Source organism: Microtus oregoni, unplaced genomic scaffold (assembly GCF_018167655.1).
Source record: "Microtus oregoni isolate MIOR12 unplaced genomic scaffold, Mior012 000058F_ref0000040, whole genome shotgun sequence".
NCBI classification, from domain to species: domain Eukaryota; kingdom Metazoa; phylum Chordata; class Mammalia; order Rodentia; family Cricetidae; genus Microtus; species Microtus oregoni.
Genome location: NW_024543834.1, coordinates 11302514 through 11323658, shown reverse-complemented (window position 1 = coordinate 11323658; position 21145 = coordinate 11302514). Strand labels below are relative to the sequence as shown.

The following is a 21145-nucleotide window of genomic DNA, read 5'->3' as shown; positions in this document are numbered from 1 at the left end:
CTATGGTTCCTCTAGGATGTTGCCTTGATCTTTCCTTGATTGTTATGATCATGATACCGAATATATTCTAATATGTCTGTTTTTGGAATTCAACCACCTGAAATGATTTAATAAATGACCCCAGAGCATCTTGGGGGTAGCCACCTTGCATGTTACATCAGGGTGTGCTCACTTATGGTACTAGAATATGCTGTGTGAACACACACACACACACACACAAGTGTGTTTATAATGCTATGTATTCATATGTTTTCCTTCCAGGCCTATCTGTTCATGCATTGGGAGGCTTCCGGAGACTTTTCTAAAATATAAAAGATAGGCATCTTGAAGCAAGCTTCTTTAGTGACTTTCATAGCTCTGAGCATTTGAGCTCACATCTACTGGCTTTCTTTTATGGCGTAGTAGCAGAGTGTTTTGTTTTGTTTTGTTTTTCTTTTATTGGAACTTTCATACAGAACTTAGCGGTGTAGAATATGAATCTAAACATGTATAGACTTTTGTTCTGAGATAATTGATCCATATATTTAGATATGAGTAGAGAGAAAGAATACGAATATGAATGAACCACTGCAGGTAAAGTAAGCACTACTTGAATCTCTTTCCTATTGGGTGCGTTTTTCAAAGTTACTCTCACACATGCGAATGAAAATAATTTTTCACTCTTGTATTTAACACAATTATCTACCATATATTTCTCCTATAATTCACTTATTAAGCAATTGTGTGTGTGTGTGTGTGTGTGTGTGTGTGTGGTGTTTCTGATTTCTCTTTGAGAAACAAATTAGCTAGCACAGGAGTTTTTTTGAGGAACTGTTTGGTTAACTTAGTAGTCTTTATTGCATCTAGAAAGAGTTACTTTCTCAGCAATTGGAGGCCTTAATTAATTAGAGACTAATTTGTATTATCATTTATCTATTTGTGCTATCTATTGATTGAAGAAAATAGAGGAAGCATCTTACAATTGTCAATACCTAGGAAGTATAAAGCCTACCGAAGTTGATCTATTGGGAGCTCACCAAGGCCAGCTGGACTGTGACTGAAAAAGCATGGGATAAAACTGGACTCTCTGAACATGGCGAACAATGAGGGCTGATGAGAAGCAAAGGACAGTGGCACGGGGTTTTGATCCTGCTTAATGTGCTGGCTTGGTGGGAGCCTAGCCAGTTTGGATGTTCACCTTCCTAGATATGGACGGAGGGGGGAGGACCTAGGACTTACCACAGGGCAGAAAACCCTGACTGCTCTTTGGACTGGAGAGGGAGGGGGAAAGGAGTGGGGGGAGGGGGAGAAGGGTGGGAGGAGGGGGAGAAGAGTGGGAGGAGGGGGAGGGAAATGGGAGGCTGGGAGGAGGTGGAAACTTGTTTTTTTTTTCTCCTTTTCTCAATAAAAAAAAATACTTAAAGAAAAAAAAAAAACAAAATACCTTATCTCTGACTATCCTGGTAAGGAGTGCAGTGTGCCAATGGCACTATGACAGAGTACACATTCCTCACTTCTCACATTAACATGGTATGACAAGTGTTTCAGATAGACAAGCAAGCCTGGCTTTTCTCTCCTTCTGTATGGCAAAGAGGAGGAGTGAAGTACTTGACTGAGGAATTTAGGAGGAAGGATTTAGGAGGCTCCTCCTAGTATACCACTTTCCTTCTGGATCCCCAGCTGAAAATGATACATCATGAGACTTTCATCATCTCTGTAAAAGGCTCTTTGGTACCTCTAAGTAATGTATTCTGGGGACATAATTTGCCTTTGGATAAATCCTTTAGAATTAGGATTGAGCTGTTTGCTGTGTGTGCTGTGACTATCTTAAATTCTCTTGGATGTGAAAGGCATGAGAAAAGCGACATCGCCAAACCTCTGCAACTTATGCGATCCTGAAGGCATAGTATTCTTTCTAGCGTAAAACAGCCTAGGGTGCAGCAACTGAACACTGGCATAAATGGAGCTGAAAGTAATTCTTTTCCTTATGTGTAGAAAGACCTTAGAATCACTGCATGGACTATGTGGGATCACTTTAGGTAAAAATGGAAGCTCTCCAGAAATTGTGCCAAAAAAGTTTAGTTCTGTGGGAATATCCGAATGGAAGAGAACCAGAGAATGACTCATCCCCTGCTTGACCACAGATTTAATGTTGAATATTGACAGTTAAAAAAAATTGAAGCCAGGTGTAGTACTTGTAACCCCTGCACTTTGGAACCTGAAGCAGAAGAATCCGGGTTTGAGACTGTACTGGGCTACATAATAGGATCCTTTATTGGGCTGGGGAGAAGTGAGAGAAAGATGGAGTAGGGAGGAAGGTAGTAGGGAGAGATGGAGAAAGAGGTAATATTTGTAGAGTTTTTATGCAGTCTCTATTCCCCACCCTTTTTTAACCCTCAATTTCCAATTCTAGATTCCCTTGAATTGATTTATGACTTTGGAAGAAGTGGTTGAGAATGGAACATTAACGCCCATTCTATTTCCTGTCCCCCTCCCCTTTTTTAAATTGGTCCTTAAGGAGAATGGGGTGAATTGGTTCTGAGTAGCCCATCTGGTCTAACACTGCTCCCTGGTCTAATGCTTGAACATACCAAGTTTTACAAATGAGAGGTGATTACTTTTGTTTGATAAAAATAGATAAATAATATAAAACTCTTTTATTGGCAAATTCAAAGTTATATTTCCCTGATATGGTTGCCCCATAAATTCTTCTGCATTTCCATCTCTGTTTCTTCTGTGTCTATTTCATAACCAGTTTCAATCTCAGGGAAGAGAGTGGGTCATTCTTGGTATTTTTTAAAGCCCTAAGCATAGTTCATAGGATGATAAGGCTATAACTTGGAACATGATAATCAATTCCAATATGTGCTGCGACTCTGATATTAAGTATGATCATAAAAATAGGTCTACTTGGGGTTTTCCGGGACATGCGCGAGCAAGGTCAGATGCAGGGAATCTTGTACCTCACGGCTTCGCTTTCAGAATATGCACTGCCTATGTCTCGTCTAAGTGCCCGGATCTTTGGCGAAGTGGCCAGGCCTACCGATTCAAAGTCCATGAAAGTGGTGAATATGTTCAGGGAGCAGCCCTTGGCCAAAAAGAAAGAGACTTACGACTGGTATCCAAATCACAACATGTGTTTGGCACTCATGGGCACACTCCTTTCCTTGGCCTCTATGGAGATGAGCATCAAGATTTTCAGGATGAGCAAAGACGTCTAAAGAAGCTCCGTGGGAAGGTGAAACCAAAGAAAGGAGAAGTGAAGAGAGCTACAAAATAGAAATAGTACCAGCTTGTCAAGAAAGAAAATTTCTTCCTTGATGACTAAGAAAGTATATCTCGTTATCTTTTCATATATTAGAGGAACATGACCTTCCTCAGTAGACACCACCCCTGTGTTCACATCCACTTCAGTTAAACTGTCACTGGTTTTTTTTTTAAGATAATCTAATTCTTCAAAATTATACGTACTTTGGTTTTGTAATATGAAGTTTACCTAATTCTCTAATGGAATGAATAAACTATTCATTGTTTTGTGGTTTGTTTAAAAAAAAATAGGTCTACTTCATGGTAGATGATTCTGGCCTCTTCACAACACCTTCTACTCTGATCAGTTCCTCAACTGAGTATCCACTGGCACACCTGATCTTTGAAACTAAGCATGTCTAGGTACTTTAGAAAATCATGGTGTAATGTTTTATACAATTGCGATCCTCTACCAAATCTGTTTGCAGGTCCTCTGCCTGTGGGGGAAATGAGCATCTCCTTCCATTGACCCTGTGGCTTGCTTCAGTTGACAGAATATCAGTGAAAGTATGCTCTCTCTGTGAGTGCCTACACTCCAAAGGCAGCAAGGTTCCACTTTAATCTGGACTATAGTTAGGGAGAGTGAGAAATAAATCTTGTCCCAAAGCCAATATTAAGATTGTCAGTGATTTGTTACCATGACAGTGCCATAGCACAAGAAGGCTATGCAGACATTGGACAGCATTCACACTCAAACTAATTTGCCATCTTTTATCAATTGCATCAATATCTTCTTTCAGTGTTTGCAAAATATGTGATGCATAATCTATCTCCCTCCTTCCTTTATTCCTTTCTTTTATCATCTGAATTTTCTGCTCATCTGTATCTGACTACTTGATATTCTCAATCCAAAAATCTCTACAAAGAATTTGGTTACATTCTGAGTTTAAAAAAAAAAAAGTATTCTTCCAATTTGACACAATTGATGAAGGAGTAGGATAGGAACTTGTATCTAACTTGATATTTTTGTTGTTGTTTGTTTTTCTAATGTCCGTGAGAATACTTTACCATTGTGCATTTCAGAAAATGGTCTTGATTATAAATATTCTGTGGTCTTTTAGTATTGTCATACACCAGGAGACAAGCAAGATGTGTGTGAGATTTATATAGCTGACAGCGATTTCTATGTACCCTGTGCACTACATTTATATTTTGAGCTTAAATCATTGAGTGATTATTTTCTGAAGGAATTTCGTCTTTCTTGGGGGAGGTTGAAAATCATGTCTCCTGGATGATTTATTAAGTGAATAAGTAAGTGGAAATGAACAGACTGGTGCTGATACTTTCCATAGGCAGCAAATTATGAATAATGAGTCCTCCATGCTTGAACTCACTTGCAGTGAATTCTGAAAATAATTTTAGTTTTCTCAGGTTGTCTCAGCCAAACGGGTTAGCATAGGCAGGAGGAGCTCAATGCCCAGCAGGTTGGGTCTGAGGCACTTTGTTGGGGGGAATACCATGAAAGTTTATTAAAAATCTGCGTTTGTCTATCTTTAGGTGCTCTATGTTCTTCATGGGCACAAGTACCTGGTGCTATCTGTGAGGGAAAGGTTGGGAAATATTTAGCATGGTATAGTAAATAAACAGAATATGAATTTCAAAAACTTTCCTGGTCCATCTTAAAATGTCAAAGGGTTTATGATGAAACAGAAGAAGGACGGAGAAGCCTGAGATGCCTAATTCTTTCCCTTTATCAGTGCTCAAACTCAATTCCCCGAGAGGAAAGCTGAATGCCAATTTTCTTTAAAAGCAGCCTTCTCGATATATTAGCTATAACTAAATGCTATTTGCCTTTATGAGGTCAGGAAAACTTCAAATGTGAGAATTTCATATTGTATAAGCAAATAACTTCCGAAGTGAATTCTAACTATGCTCCAAAACAAAGTATCCTTCCAGAAATATATATCAGATTCAATATGCAGGTCTTTTAATGTATTGATTCATAATATATTACAATTTCTGTGAAATTGATAGTTTCTGTATATAATCCATATTTTATATGATAAACATTTTTTCTGAGTACCACAACCTTAAAATTGCATTTTATTTGCTGATATGCTCCAGTTTATTAAACATTTTGTTGTCAAACACAATTTACTTTCTTAATTTTATTATTTTTTAATACTAAACAACATTTACTTCTCTGTTTTTGTTGTTGCTGCTGGTGGCAGTGCTGGCTATGCATAGGATTTGGGTTCTTTGGCTTTGATAGACTAAATTACCATTATATTATATAGAAAATGACCTTGAAAAAATTTTCACATTTATATATTAATGATGCTACAGTTTTCTTTTGCAAGTCTTTGTATAGCATATCATGATATTTTTGTTTTCTAAAGTATGAATTTAAAATACTGTTGTAATTAGTTTATTGGTGAGCCTATTTTTTTGGATTGGCTAAATATTTTTTAATCTTCCTAAGTTAATGTGCACACAACATTGTCTGGAATCTGCTCTTTAATAATCTTTCCATATCTTAGTAGTTTGCCACAGATGTATGAGGAAGGCTGGAGACATGGAAAGCCAATGTGTATAAGGAGCAAAGGCACTCCAGAAGAACATCCCTGGGAGGCAAGTTTGTTAGACCAGCACAAGCCTAACAGCATCCTCAAAATATAGAGATACAGGCACAACATGGTGATGCAGCTGGATCCTGATCCCGACAGCTCTTCTTCCCTGGCTCTATAACACTCTTGAGTTTCTATCTTTGATGGAATCTTATGATTGAAAATAAAATCTGCTTCTTTCTGCTCTGGTACCATCCTCCAAAAGTTCTCAAAAGAGGTAGTGATGGAGGAAGGTCATTGGTTAATAAAGAAACTGCCTTGGCCCATTTGATAGGTCAGCCCTTAGGTGGGTGGAGTAGACAGAATAGAATGCTGGGAAGAAGGGAAGTGAGGTCAGATGTGATGGAGCCAGCCGCCAAGTCAGACATGCTGAATCTTTCCCAGTAAGACACACCTCATGGTGCGACATAGATTATTAGAAATGGGTTAAGCAAGATATGAGAGTTAGCCAATCAAAGGCTAGAACTAATGGGCCAGGCAGTGTTTAAATGAATACAGTTTGTGTGTTGTTATTTTGGGGGTAAGCTAGCTGGGATCCGGGCTGGAATGCAGCCTGCCGCCTCTTCTACAAGGTAGACTTACAGTTGCCTTACAGAGAAGAATAACTATCAGACGCTCGAGAAAAGCACACTGCTCAACACGGCACATACGTTAGAAAACAACTTCCCCAGAACAAGGCTTGGAGGTATATTCTTAGCTAAACACGCCAGTCTTGGGTGTGGAAGTGTCCACAGACAGTAATGTGGCTAGATGTAGGTAGTGGAGGGAGTTTTTCTTTTTGTCTGTAAATTTAATAGTGTTACACACGGGTGCGCCCTAAACTGGGACAAGTCAAGCGGTGGGGAAAAGTAAGAATCAGCTGCTTTGCTGATAACAGGATTCAAGTTTCAGCTGAGATCTTTAAACTCACTTCTGTGGGAGCACACAAGGAAATAAACCAAGGTTCTGGCTCCAAGGGATACTGTGGAGTTAGGGCTGGCAGATACTAAGTTTGAGATTTGCTTGGACAATAGGTGAGATGCTACCTTAGAAACACAGAAGGGTCCTTGGTGCCTTAGGGTTTCTGTGGCAGTGACAAAACACAGGGAACAAAGACAACTTTGGAAGATGGGGTTTATTTAGTCTTAATAAATAACTTATTTGGTCTTAATAAACTTTCTGCATGCAGTGCAGAAAGTTGGGACAGGAACTCAAGGCAGGAACTGAAGCAGAGACTACTATGAAGCAGTACCTTTTACTGGCTTGCTCACTCTGCTTTGTATGCATCCAGGGCTGCCTTCCAAAGGATGTCCAAAGTGAACTGGGCCATCCTCCATCAAACATCAATTAAGAAAATGTCTTACAGACTTGCCTACCGGGCAGCCCTATGAAGACATTTTCTTGATTATGATTCTTTCTTCCCAGGCGATGGTAGTTTATGTCAAGTTGTCATAAAAGAAAACAAAACAAAACAAAATGAACAACAACAAAACAGTCAGGACATTGGACATGGTGGCACAAGACGTGGAGGTAGAGGCAGGCAGATCTTTGTATGTTAAAGTTCAGACTGGTCTAGATACTAAGACTTTGCCCAATAATAATAATTTAAAAAGGACACAGAAATTTCAAAAGGAATATATTTGGCATTGTAAACTGCATATATAGTTTCACTGTGTCATTGATTCCAACACTCCCCCAATAAAAATTTTCTGGCATTTGAGTTTCTAGACATGTCTCAAAAAAGTCTTTTATAGTTATTCTTTTTACATCTGAGAGATTCAAAAGACTTTATTCAAATTTTGAAAATAGCCCCATACTATATTTAAATCACACTAATTTAAACCTGTTATGATATAATATACCATACTCATAAAAGTTTAGGAAATACTTATGGTAATAAGATGATTAGCCAGGTAGTTAAGACCAGGGTTAAGATCGAGATGGCTGTGAGCCTTTGGAAGAATGTCACCATGTCCCTTAAGCTATCTGCACACTGCATGCTCTCCACCTACATACCCACTGTTCGGAGCTCTGAACAGCAGTCCCCTGCTTTTATTAGACATGGTTGATCATCTATCTTTCCATGCCACCTCAAAAATGGTAGGGTACCCTTGCTTCTTTGACTTGCTTCTGCAGCAAGATGATGCTTCAGCTATTTGTCCACACGGGTAACAAACTAGTATGCAGTTTTAGCCATTGTGTGAAAATGAAGGAATAAACATTCTTTCTTGAGCCAGATGTGGCATTCCTGAGAGGAGAATGGATGGGTATGCATCTGGCCAACTTCACTTGGAGAAATTTTTCTAAACTGTATGTGTCTGTGAACAATAAACAGTACAACCATACATGATGGAGTTTGTTTTTGCATTTGCTCCATCTGTACTGTATTAATTTTTAGTGTTTATGGATCATAGGAATGTAAAATGGTACCTAATTTTTACCACCTCTCAATTTAACTTAAATATTTTTATAATCAATGATGTAAACTCTATCTCTACATTGTAATAGTTCATTCTTACTCCCTCTTCAGATTTTTTTGTGTCCATTTCATTGGGAAAATTTTGGAGTTTTTGAGTTAAGGAAATATATGTAATATGAATTTTTTAATTATCTTCAAATGCCTTTCTTGGTCTAAAACCTACCTTTTAAAATTGATTTATCAAAACAATGAATGTTCATTACACTTGCACATTAAAAAATATTTCTTGCCGGGCGTTGGTGGCGCACGCCTTTAATCCCAGCACTCGGGAGGCAGAGGCAGGCGGATCTCTGTGAGTTCGAGACCAGCCTGGTCTACAGAGCTAGTTCCAGGACAGGCTCCAAAGCCACAGAGAAACCCTGTCTCGAAAAACCAAAAAAAAAAAAATTAAAAAAAAAACTTTCTTAACATCTGGTAAGAAAATAAATGTAAGTTTCATTACTTCCTGAAAGTTTCATGATCTGTTTTCAAAATTAAGTATTTGTTTCATTTAACATTATTGTCCATAGGGGTGAGAGAAAATAAGAATTATTTTGAAGGATAGCCTATTATTGAAGAACAATTGCACATAGGACCCTTTCTCTTTGGGTTTGGAGGGCCAGATCAGCTGTAACTTGCATATGTATGTGTATATGACAAAAACTGAGCACTGCTTTGTGTATGGTTAGTCTTGGAATTTTAGAACAGGACAATTTATTCATGTAAAATTAAAATTGCCTTATTGTTTCTGTGAATAATATTCAGTTTAGAATTTTTGGATCCAAATATAAATATCAAAAAAATATTTGCTACTTTATTATATTTGATCTTTCTGTTCTATTGAATGGGAAATTTTTAAGTCTTATAAATCTTCAAATATTATTTTTTTTACATTCCCTCTTAAATATTTCATGTAACAGTATAATTTTAAGGTTATTGTATCATCTTTCTTTTTAATTTTATATTTTTATGTTTTGAAAACTTTATTATAAAAATTTTCAAATAAAAATACAATATTCTGATTTTTAAAAGCATTATTCTTTTTTTAATCCCAAAGATCTGATTCTCCAAATGCTTCTTCATTGCCTTTTCTGTGTAAAACACCAAATATTGTTTGTACTTACATATTTTAAATTACAGTATAAATACTTAACTTCTACCCTTGACTTTTCTCCCTTCAACTCATCCCATACTCCTCCTTCTCGTTCTAAACTAACGGCCTCTTTTGCTCTGATTATATATATATATATATATATATATATATATATATATCATAAAGATATTCATAGATGTACCACACATGTACACACACATGTACATATATATGTTAAGTATGGCTATGTTAGACATTTACCACTGATCTCATACTTCATATACTTTGTATATTGATTGTTTATTTGGCTTCTAATTTACTGAATGGTATATTTGTGATGATGAGATTGAAACCTAAATGATTTCTGAATTTATATAGCTCCCATTCTATTGATATAATGATCCAGATTGATAGACATTTGACTTTTTGCAGTTTGGTTTATTAGAAACAATGACATTCTGAATCTACTGTTTTATTTTTTATTTTTTTTGACACTTTTCTTTAAAGTTTATTCCAAACAACAGTCTTCAAGCTCACTGTGGTGGCTGACCACGTCCACGACCAAAGCCTCCTCTAAACTGGAACTGGGTGGCTGAGCCAGCCCCAGCCTCGGCTTTCTTGTCAGCACCAGGAGGCACAGCACTCCTTCTGTAGGTGTCTCTGTCCGCCTCCCCTCTTGTGAATCTTGCTAGGCGCTCACCCTCTGGCCCTTTGGGCCGAGGCCTGCCAGTTTCGGGACGGCTGCGGCGCAGGGTGGCAGGCACGATCTCCGGAGGTAGGTGGAGATAATCGCGGAGATACTGGATGCCCTCATTCGTAAGGTACCAATAGAAGTGTCTCCAGGCAAACTGCTCCTTCACGTAGCCTCGAGACTTCAGAGACTGCATGGCCTTCATGACATGAAGGTTGGGCACATTCTTGTCAGCCAGCTCGGGGTGTTTGGGCATATGGACATCCTTCTTGGCAACCATCACTCCTTCCTTAAAAAGGAGCTCATAGATGGCAATCCGGTTCTTCTTGGGCATCAACATCGCGGGGGCTGCAGGGTCCGGGACGGAGGCTGGAAAGGAGTACTGTTTTATTTTTTAAAATTTATTTTGTTTTTGTTTTTTTTTAAAGAAAACAAATTTCCTTTTTTTCATTTTCTATACCAATTCCAGTTCCCACTCCCTCCCCTCCTCCAATGTTCTCCACCTACTCCCCACCCCACCCCCATCCACTCTTTAGCCAGGGTAAAGCAGATTGCTTTGGGGAAGGTCCAAGGCACCGCCTACTATATCTAGGCTGAGCAAGGTATCCCTCCAAAGAGAATGGGTTCCAAAAAGCCAGTACAAGCAGTCGGGATAAATCCTGGTGCCACTGCCAGTGGCCCTGCAGTCTGCCCCAGCCTTACAACTGACACATTCAGAGGGACTAGTTGGGACCTATGCTGATTCCTTCCCTGTCCAGCTGGAGTTGGTGAGCTCCCATTAGCTAAGGAAAACTGTTTCAGTGGGAGTGCCTGTCATGATCTTGATCTCTTTGCTCATATTCTTACTCCTCCCACTATTTAACTGTACTTTGGGAGCTTAGCCCAGTGCTCTGCTGTGAGTCTCTGCCTCTGTTTCTGTCAGTTGCTGGATTAGGTTCTATGGTGATATTTAAGATATTAATCAGTCTGACTACAGGCCAGTTTGGGCACCCTCTCCTCCATTGCTTAGAGTCTTAGTTGTGGTCATCCTTGTGAATTCCTTGAAATTTTTCTAGCCCCAGGTTTCTTGCTAGCCCCATAATGGCTCCCTCAATCAAAATATCTCTTTCCTTGCTCTCATCTCTCTCCTTCCTCCATCTCGACTATCCCATTCCCTCAAGGTCTCCTTCCCCCTCTCCTTCTCCACTCCTCTTCCCCTTCCACTCTATTTTCTCCCTCCCACCATGCTCCCAGTGTTATCAGGCAATCTTGTCTATTTCCTCTTTCCAGGTGGATCTATATGTTTTTCTTAGGTTTCACCTTGTTACTTAGCTTCTCTAGGATTAGAACTATAGACTCAGTATCCATTGCTTTACAGCCAGTATCCACTTATGAGTGAGTACATATCATGTTCATCTTTCTTGGTCTAGGTTACCTCACTCAGGATGGATTTTTTTCTAGCTCCATTTATTTGCATGCAAATTTCAAGATGTCTTTTTTTTTCTAAGAGTAATATTCTAATGTGTAAATATGCCACATTTTCTTTATCTATTCTTTGGTGGAGGGGCATCTACGCTGTTTCCAGGTTCTAGCTATTGCAAATACTGCTGCTTTGAACATAGTTGAACAAATGTCCTTGTGGTATGATTGGGTATCTTTTGGGTATATGCCCAAAAGTGATATTGCTGGGTCCTGAGGTAGGTTGATTCACAATTTTCTGAGAAACTGCCATACTGATTTGTGTAGAGTGTTGGTACAATTTTGCACTCCCACCAGCAGTGGAGAAGTATTCCCCTACTCCACATTCTCTCTAGCATAAGTTATCATCGGTGTTTATGATCTTAGCTATTCTGACAGGTGTAAGATGGTATCTCAGAGTTCTTTGATTGGCATTTCCCTGATACCTAAGGTTGTTGAACATTTCCTTAAATGTCTTTTGGCCATTTGAGATTCTTCTGTCAAGAACTGTTTGTTTAGTTCTGTACTCAATTTTTAAAATTGGATTGTCTGGAATTTTGGTGTCTTATTTCTTGAGTTCTTTATATATTTTGGAGATCAGTTCTCTGTCTAATGTGGGGTTGGTGAAGATCTTTTCCCATTCAGTAGGCTGCCTTTTTATCTTATTGACTGTGTCCTTTGCTTTACAGAAGCTTCTCAGTTTCAAAACGTCCAATTTATTTGTTGTTGCTCTCAGTGTGTGTGCTACTGGGGTTATATTTAACAAGTGGTCTCCTGTGCCCATGCAATGGAGGCTACTTCCTACTTTCTCATCTATTAGGTTCAGTGTGGCTGGATTTATATTGAGGTCTTTAATCCATTTGGATTTGAGTTTTGAGCATCGTGATAGATATGGGTCTATTTTCATTCTTCTACATCTTGACATCTCGTTATGCCAGCAACATTTGCTGAAGATGCTTTTGTTTTTTCCATTGTATAATTTTAGCTTCTTTGTCAAAAATCAGGTGTTCATAGGTGTATGAATTAACATCTGGGACTTTGATTTGATTCCATTGGTCAACCTCTGTTTTTAAGCCAATTCCAAGCTGTTTTTTTTTTTAACTGTAACTCTTTATTGATTTCAGGGATGGTGATGCCTCCAGAAGTTCTTTTATTGTACAAGATTGTTTTGCCTATGCTGGTTTTTTTAATGATATAAAGTTGAATATTGTTCTTTCAAGGTCAGTGAAGAATTGTCTTGGGATTTTGATGGGAATCAGTAGGATTGTCATTTTTATTATGTTGATCATACAGATCCAAGAGCAGGGGAGATGTTTCCATTTTCTAGTATCTTCTTTAATTTCTTTCTTCAAAGCCTTAAAGTTCTTATTGAACAGATCTTTTACTTCTTTGGTTAGTGCTATCCCAAGATGTTTTATGTTATTTGTGGTTATTGTGAAAGGTGATATTTCTATTATTTCTTTCTCAGCTTCATTATTTGTTTATAGGAGGGCTACTGATTTTTTTGAGTTGATCTTATAGCAACTCAAGGTATTTATTAGCTGTAGGAATTCTCTAGTAGAGTTTTCGGGGTCACTCATGTATACTAATATATAATCTGCAAATAGTGAAAGTTTGCCTTTTTTTTTTACCAATTTGAATCCCCTTGATCTCCTTTTTTGTCTTATTGCTCTAGCCAGAACTTCAGGATCTATGTCAAATAGCACAAATGTTTGCATTTGTGTGGATAAATATGAGTAAAAATGTGACAACATAAACTATGCATATTTTAGACTGTGTAGGGTTTGCCATATTTTCAAGTGGTGGAGGATTTTACACTGTCATGTGTAATTTCTGAAAGTTTCCATTGTGCCTTGCTTTCATTATAAGTGAGCTCTTTATTTTTATTTATTTTTGACAGGTAAGGTTTTATAACTTGTTATTCTATTTTTATTATTTTTATTTAATCAGAATAAATGCCTTTACATCTACCAATGTGGAATTTAATGTCTATTTGCAAAATGACATATTTCCTTTGAACAATAATTGGATTACCCATCATTTCCTTCTGGCAGCGTAGGACTTTTAAAAATGGTATATGTTCTTTATCCTGTCATAGAAGAATTCTCTGACACTTAAATGACTTTCTTTTCTTTATTGTTAATAGAGGTATATTTTATGGACAGACAATTTTAATTATTTGTTTATTCATGTACATATTTGTCATGATCTCATTAGGGAACTTATGAAAGTTATCTCAGATATGTATTTATTGTTCCATGCTTCATGTTTTCATAGCTTAGTTTGACCACCTGATATCATATATAATTATATCTATTGTGCCATCTAGTTTACCAATTCTCTCTTTAGTTATATTCAAACAATTTCTTCCAGTTTATACCAAGAATCTGCTATCAGTTAAATGTATAGAAAATTTTATACTCTCCCCAATCACTATAATAATCACTTGTATTTTCTATGTCCTAGCTCATAATGTTATTTAAAAATTAGCATCTCATTACAAGATACATACTTTTTTAGTGTTACATTTACTTACCTACACAATTTATTTGTTTTACATCCTAACCACAGCCACCCCTTCCTCCTCTTTTCCACACCACCCTTCTCAATCCAGCTCTCCTCAATAACCTACAAAAGGACAGGCTTCCCATGGGCTTTAGCAAAGCATGACATATCAAGCTGCCATAAGACCAAGCCCTTCACTCTGTATTCAGCCTGGGCAAGACAATCCATCATGAGAAACAGGTTCATAAGAGCCAGTCAAAGCACCAGGGACAGCTCCTGCTCTCATTGCCAGGAGTCCCACTATTGACCAAGTTGCACAACTATCATATATGCAGAGGGCCTAGATTGTTCCCATGCTGGGTGCTTGGTTGTTGATGCAGACCCTGTGAATTCGCAAGACCCAGGCTAACAATTTCTGTGGGTTTTCCTGTGATTCCCTAACTCTGTCTCTTCTAATCTCTAAGACATATTCTTTCTTCCATTTTTTGTGTATGACCTATACACTAAGCAAGTAATATGTGTTTTATTTTTCAATTTTTAAACAACAATGGATTTTTTTCCTAAAACTTTCTGATAAAAATATTGACCATTGAGTTACAAATTGTATTCTTCCAAGGAAAACTTGTCTTTTGTGTATGCAGTTACTTATCTATACCATCAATTAGAGATTTCTTTCAGTGATGTTATTGGATTTTCTTATATTTTGCTATAAATAATCCTAAAGTTTCATATGTTAAAGATTTGATTGTCAAAGTGAGGCATTTTGACAGTCAACCTTTAATTCATTAATGAGTTTGTACATCACTAAATTCACAGTTCAAAGGTCTATTGGAATGTAGGATCTGGATACAGAAAAAATAAAACAAAACAAAACAAAAAAAAACATGTTATTGGGAGTTCAGTCTCAGAGGGTGCATTACTTAGCAGTCTCTGAAAGAGTAGAATTTATAGAATATGTATAAGATTGGATTTACTGAACTCTTTTACTTGATACAGGCTGAGTAATTAACAGTGGAAAAATGCCTTCTGGGAAGATTGAGTCCCAGACAGGTGCCTCGTCTGTAAATCTAGATTCCTCATCAGGGTTATTATGGTGCCGAAGGCCTAAGAGAGTCTAAGAGAGTTACTAATCTTCACTTTGCAGATGAAGACTAAAGAAGCTGGAGCTAAGCATGGAAGCAACAGTAATACTAGTAGAAAGAATGGTTGCACTTACTAGCAAGAAGTGGAGGCAGGCAGGCAAGCTTTGATTATTTTCTTTGGTGTCATTGTGTGTCCAGTGTTGGAGAGTGGCTTCTCCCCACAGTTAATCTTTCCTGGGAAAGCCCTCACAGTCCCTGCTCCCAGTGCAGCGTCTTTTAGTAGGGTCCGAACCTCAAGTGGACAATCATGATTAGCCATCCCAGAGGATCTGCATCCTTTACTTAGTTCCTTTGGTCTCCTTGTGCTTTCTGACTGCTCTGTTCCTTCCCTCATCAGTCTTTGATGCATCCATGGCTCATAACGTGGAGCCATGAGAGCTTACAGGGAGACTTCTGAAATATAAAGCTTAAATAAATCTGTCTTTTCTTGATTATTAATGTATATTTTAATATGACTACCAGTTGTATATAAATTATATTATCAAACCATTGACTTTTTAATTATTTTTTCAAGACAAGGTTTCGCTGCGTATCTTTGGAGCATGTCCTGAGCTAGCTCGGTAGATCAGGCTGGCCTCGAACTAACAGAGATCCAACTGCCTCTGACTCCCAAGGGCTGGGATTAAAGGCAAATAGTTCTCTCTATGATAGTGAACCCCATTCTGTACATCTGGGTGTAACATTTCCCTGCTAGTTATGTTTCTGTAACAGGTTATGAGTTGTTTCTACTTCACTCAAGCTATAACTCCTGGATCTAGGTTTATGTCAACCTTTCTCAATAGCTTCTATTGTGTATTAGCCCACCCTTCACCTTCCAACCCCCAGAGTTACAAGTTAGAAAGTTGCAAGGTAAGAAATCTTGAAGATACTCCAGAAGAGCTTCAGTGAGGAACCAACAAGGATGGTATACCAAAAACCAGAGGCCTTGAACCATACCAATGACTCTTTGCAATGAACTATTCCCAGTCAATCGTAGGGGACAAAGGTGTATACCATATGACACACTGAAGCCTCCAATGCCATCAGGACAGAAGAAGAGGTGACAGAGAGTCAGGAGAGAGAAAGAAGCAGAGATTTTTCTGTTTTCTGGTATGGTTTTAGTTAATTTGGGGTTTATTGGATTTCTTCTTGTTTTTTGGTAGTTTACTTACTTTATTTTGTTTTCTTTCATAGAAATGGGATGTAACAGAGATGAGGTGGGAATATGGAGGGCTGGGAATATGAGGCACATTATGTGAAGCTCCCAAAGGTTGCATGAAGAAATATAAATAAAACAAGGAAAAAAGAAATCTTAAAGAATTTAGTCCCTAGTACTGCAGGGCGTAGGATTCATATCTAGGTCTAAGATTCAGACATCATTAGGATGAAGACTATTGTGTTAAACTAGTTAAATGGCTGTTGTATTGTTTTAATTTGGTCTCTGTGTTATCTTCAATTTGTACCTAGTCATCAAAGTAATCATCATAATTTCTTATGATTGCTTCCTTCCTGCCTGATAAATATTACTATTTTTTAATCACCACTAATTGGCCAGCAAGGTATCAGTCTACCATGAAACTAGAAATATAAACCTACTTGCCTTGACAACCAAAATTTTGTACATACCCAAATAGGCTCGTTTCATTCTTCTTGTTTTTAGAAAGTGATTCTCCATAGTTTAATGTCCATAAGTGAATTTCTAAGAATCTTGATCTATATTTAAAGTTCACAAGAAAAAAGGAACAAATTAACTCATATTCTTTTATATATTTCATTGTTACAGTTGGTCTGTTAATATGCTGCTGAAGGAAAATAATTTGAATTAATTCATAGTAAAGAATGCATTGTGACTCGGGGTTATTTTTCACTGTAATTTTTGTTTCATCTTTTACTTATACATAACAATGTTGCTTAAATTTGCTTAGTATCTTACATTTAATTAAATTATTTCATTCTAGTACATTAACATTATTTGTTTAGAACATTTTAAGAATGGGACTGTTCTTATCATCACTAATTTAAATGTTACCTCACATTTTTGTAGTTTTGAACTATTTTGACATAAAAATTTAATTTGTATACATTTTGCTTATTAACTAGAAAATGTGCCTAATATTGTCAAACACTTGGTATTGTTGAAACCCTTATTTTTTTCTCCCTATTATCTTTTTACCATTGTCCTCTTATTGTCAAAGCACTGGTAGTTATAAGAAATAAATCAAGTAGCTAGGCAAATGTATTAGTTACTTTTCCATTACTCTGACAAAACACAACAGGGAAGAGTAGATTTATTTTTATTACCCAGTCAGAGGTGGTACAGCTCATCATTCAAGGAAAGCATGGTGGCAAGGCCTCCTTGGCAGTCAGAGAGTCAAGTGGTCACAGTTTGTCAACCCACACAAAATAGGTAGAAAAGAAGTAGGGCCAGGCTATACAATCTCCAGGCCTGTCCCCAGGGATGTATTTCTTCTAGCAAGGCTCCATTTCATAAAGATTCCATAACTTTTGCCTAAAATTCCTGGCTACCGCATGGAGACCAAGTGTTTTCTTACCTGAGTATATGGGGGACATTTCTCATTTAACCCAGCACAACAATGGGAGATGCAAGTTTATAATCTAATACCTGGGAGTCTCAGGCAGGAGAGCTGAGAGTTTGAGGCCAAACTGGACTTCAAAGGGAGGTTGAGGCTATCCTGTAATATGCAGAGAGATGCTGATTCAAAAACAAATAAAATAAAGCAAGTGAGCCAACTGAAAAGAAAATGCCTCAGGAGTAAAGCAGGATTAGTTTGAACAATAAGGTAAATTAAGTATTGTTATAATATTGTTGCAATATTGCTATAAATTTAATGGAATTAATTAATTTTAACTGTGGACAAGAAGAGACAAATCTTCTATTTAGAAGAATCCAAAATAATATATGTAACTATTCCATCTTCAAAGAGTAGGAGCCTGAACTCCTTAAACTTTAACAACTTGGTTCCAGAGTATGGGAAAGAGAGAGGGAGAGTAGCTTTACTGCAGAGAATTGGACCAAACATGACCCCAGTGAACAGCTGATTGAGCTCAACTTCAGGCTGCTCGAGTCATAGTTACATTGCTAGCATTTATCTTTGATGTGAGGCTGTGGAAATGGCTCGTCACCTCTATTACACGCTCCCTACAACCCTAATCCCAGTCTAGCCATCACAGAAACATCGGACAAATACCAATGAAGGGACAGCCTATAATTTCCCTGACCAGAACATCTCAAAACTGTCAAAGCCATCATAAATATGAAAACTTTAAAAAAGGGTCACAGTCATGAGTGGACACGACAGCTAAAGGTAACGGGGCATTCCAGATGGGATCTGGGAATGCAAAAATAACAATAGGAAAAACAGAAAACAAAAACACTAATTATCTCTGAATGGTGCTTGAGTAGATTTATAAAACTGGTCAATATTGGGACTTAGCGTCCTGTGATCTTTAAGCTCGTTGTCATAGACTGATATTGGTTTACTAGTTACACCAAAGGTAATGTGTCTGTGTATGATGTGTTAGTTGCCTTTTTGTTGCAGTGATGAAGGTAACCTAATTATCAGGAGTAAAAAGCCATTTGGAACTCTCGTTTCAGAATTTTTAGCTCATGGAAAGAAGGCCTGGCTTCTTTAGAAGAAAAAGAAAACAAATGACATTATAGGACAGGACAAGTGTGGGACAAAGCTCTCACCTACGGCTGCCATGAAACGAGGAGGGTACGAAGGGCTTGTAGAACCAATATTCCTCAAATGTAACAATCTTGGTGACCTAATTACCCTAACCAGGCCCCATTTCCAGCGGTTTCAACCACTGCCCTACAGTGCCCTTAGCTAGGGACCAAACTTCTAACACACGAGCTTTTGAGAGACTGTTGAGTTCCAAAACTATGATAAAGGTTTATATAAGAACTCCTTTTATTGCCTGCTCACGTTTTCTATGAATCTAAAGTTTCTTTGAAACAAATATTCAAGTTGAAGAACTTATGGAGATGTTTGAGTCAATGTTCATCAATCCAGTTGTGAAGACTTTCTCACTCAGGTATCTTACCATTCAAGGTTTTGTGCATCTTACTTATGCAAAGCACCGTGCATTATCAACAAGTGTTTACAAGTCATTCTGGAATCAAGCCATGAAAGCTGTTTGTGCGGTGTTTAACTTCTAGTGCACGTGAAATCCTTTGAGAAAAAAAAAAGCAAGGTAATTGAAATTATAATTATCTTTCATCATTTATTATAACCTGTGATGGGAGCCAGGGCTCTAACTTAGCCGAAACATGGACTTTTATAAATATTGAATGATAATTAATCAAAACGAAATACTTTGCTCCAAGACATAAACTTTAGTTCTTTGGAAAGTTAATTGGATTTAAAGTAGTATTTTTGTAAGTTTGGGTAACTATTCATTAATACCAGGGGACATTCGCAATTGTATAGCCTTGAGAACATTTAAGGAATACAGATTGATCTGGTTTAAATCTGTCCTTCAATCTTCGAAGGCGATCAGATGACATCACCACGGCTGTATGCACTGTCACCAGACACTGAAAGCACTGCACTTTTAGCCAGATGCAAAGTCAAGCTGTTTGGCTTTCGGCCCCAAGTTTGTCCTTCACAGGCAGAGGGAAAATGAGCCCATTCTTTAACTTTAAATATTCCTTTTGTTTTTCTTACACGGAGTCTTCTTATGTTACCTTGACTACCTTGAAGTTTGCTATGTAGTCCAGGCTGATCTTGAACATGCAGAGATCTTCCAAGAGAGGGAGACAGCTGTGCTCCAGCAACTGTTGGCCAGCAACTGCTTAAAACACTGTTGGTTATTAGGCTGTAAAAGATATGATAGTATCATAATAATTCTCCAAAATATCTCATAATGTTGGGCATGTTTTAATAACAGTGAACAATACTAGACCTTTTAAAAATCTTAGTAAATTTGATATATTTTTCTTATTTTATTAATTTTATCAATTATTTCTTACCTCTAATTTTCTAGAAGGATAAATTAAAGCTTAAACCATGGAACCCTATCTTATGTAATTTTGAAGCTTATTTTGCCCATACTCTGTTCAAATTGATGGCTTATCTCCTCCTCTTTTCCCTCATATTCATCCCCAATGCTTTGTGGGTACATTAATTTAACATGTTAGACCTTATGTATAAGAGTAGGAGAGAGGCTTTTTTAAATTTATTTTTCAGTTGAGAAATACAGATTTTAACCAGGCTAAGTTCCCAGCAACTTTCTAACAGAGAGGAAGTTCTTTTCCATGCTTTCTGCCAATGTCTACATCCTAATCTCTTTCCTTCTCTTTGACCAGTTGTTTTGGTCCTCGGATAATAGTGCCACTATGAGTACCACTTTAGCATCTTTCTCATCACATAGACTTTTGGATAACTTCATTCAATTTCCCTGGTACCAAGTTTATGGAACATACCAATCAGTCTCAAATTTCTCTCTGTAGCCCACATCTCTGTCTTGAATTTCTGACACACGAAACTAATTAGGAGTATTTCCTGCTGAATATCGAAAAGGCAAATTGAATTCAAAATATCCACAATGAATTCCTGGAACTATATTGCCTCTAATTAATTTCTAGAAACTTCATCTCCACTTTCAATCCATACGATTCTGTTATGCAAACCTGAAATTCAAGTTATATGAATCATCACCCTATCTTTACATACTGATTGATAATTGTAAAGCACACATCACTGAATTTCTTTCCAAATAGCTATTAAATCCACCCCCACTACATATCTACTTTCTGTTTTGAGTAAGGTTTCTGTTACAGTGTATACATGCCCCCACCCATCAGAACCATTAGGATAGTCTCTTAACTGAAGTAACTAATTCAAGTGATTTCTTCCTGCAAGTCAACTTTTCCTCATATTCTGAATTGTATGCTCTGTCCTGTGATTTTCTGGCTGTTTTCTGAACACTGGAACCAGTATCATATGTGTATGTATATGTGTGTCTCTACATACACACACACAC

The 21145-nt window shown here is 37.5% G+C and overlaps 1 protein-coding gene and 1 pseudogene across 1 annotated transcript; one reads left to right on the top strand and one right to left on the bottom strand.

Moving 5' to 3' along the window:
* Positions 1 to 2906: 2906 nt before the first annotated feature.
* Positions 2907 to 3259, top strand: LOC121438889 (annotated as a pseudogene).
* A 6656-nt stretch (positions 3260 to 9915) lies between these two features.
* On the bottom strand, positions 9916 to 10416 carry LOC121438923 (40S ribosomal protein S10-like). The gene has a single exon (XM_041639425.1). The coding sequence runs from the start codon at positions 10411 to 10413 to the stop codon at positions 9916 to 9918; it is 498 nt and encodes a 165-aa protein (XP_041495359.1). The 5' UTR covers positions 10414 to 10416.
* Between the last annotated feature and the right edge of the window lie 10729 nt (positions 10417 to 21145).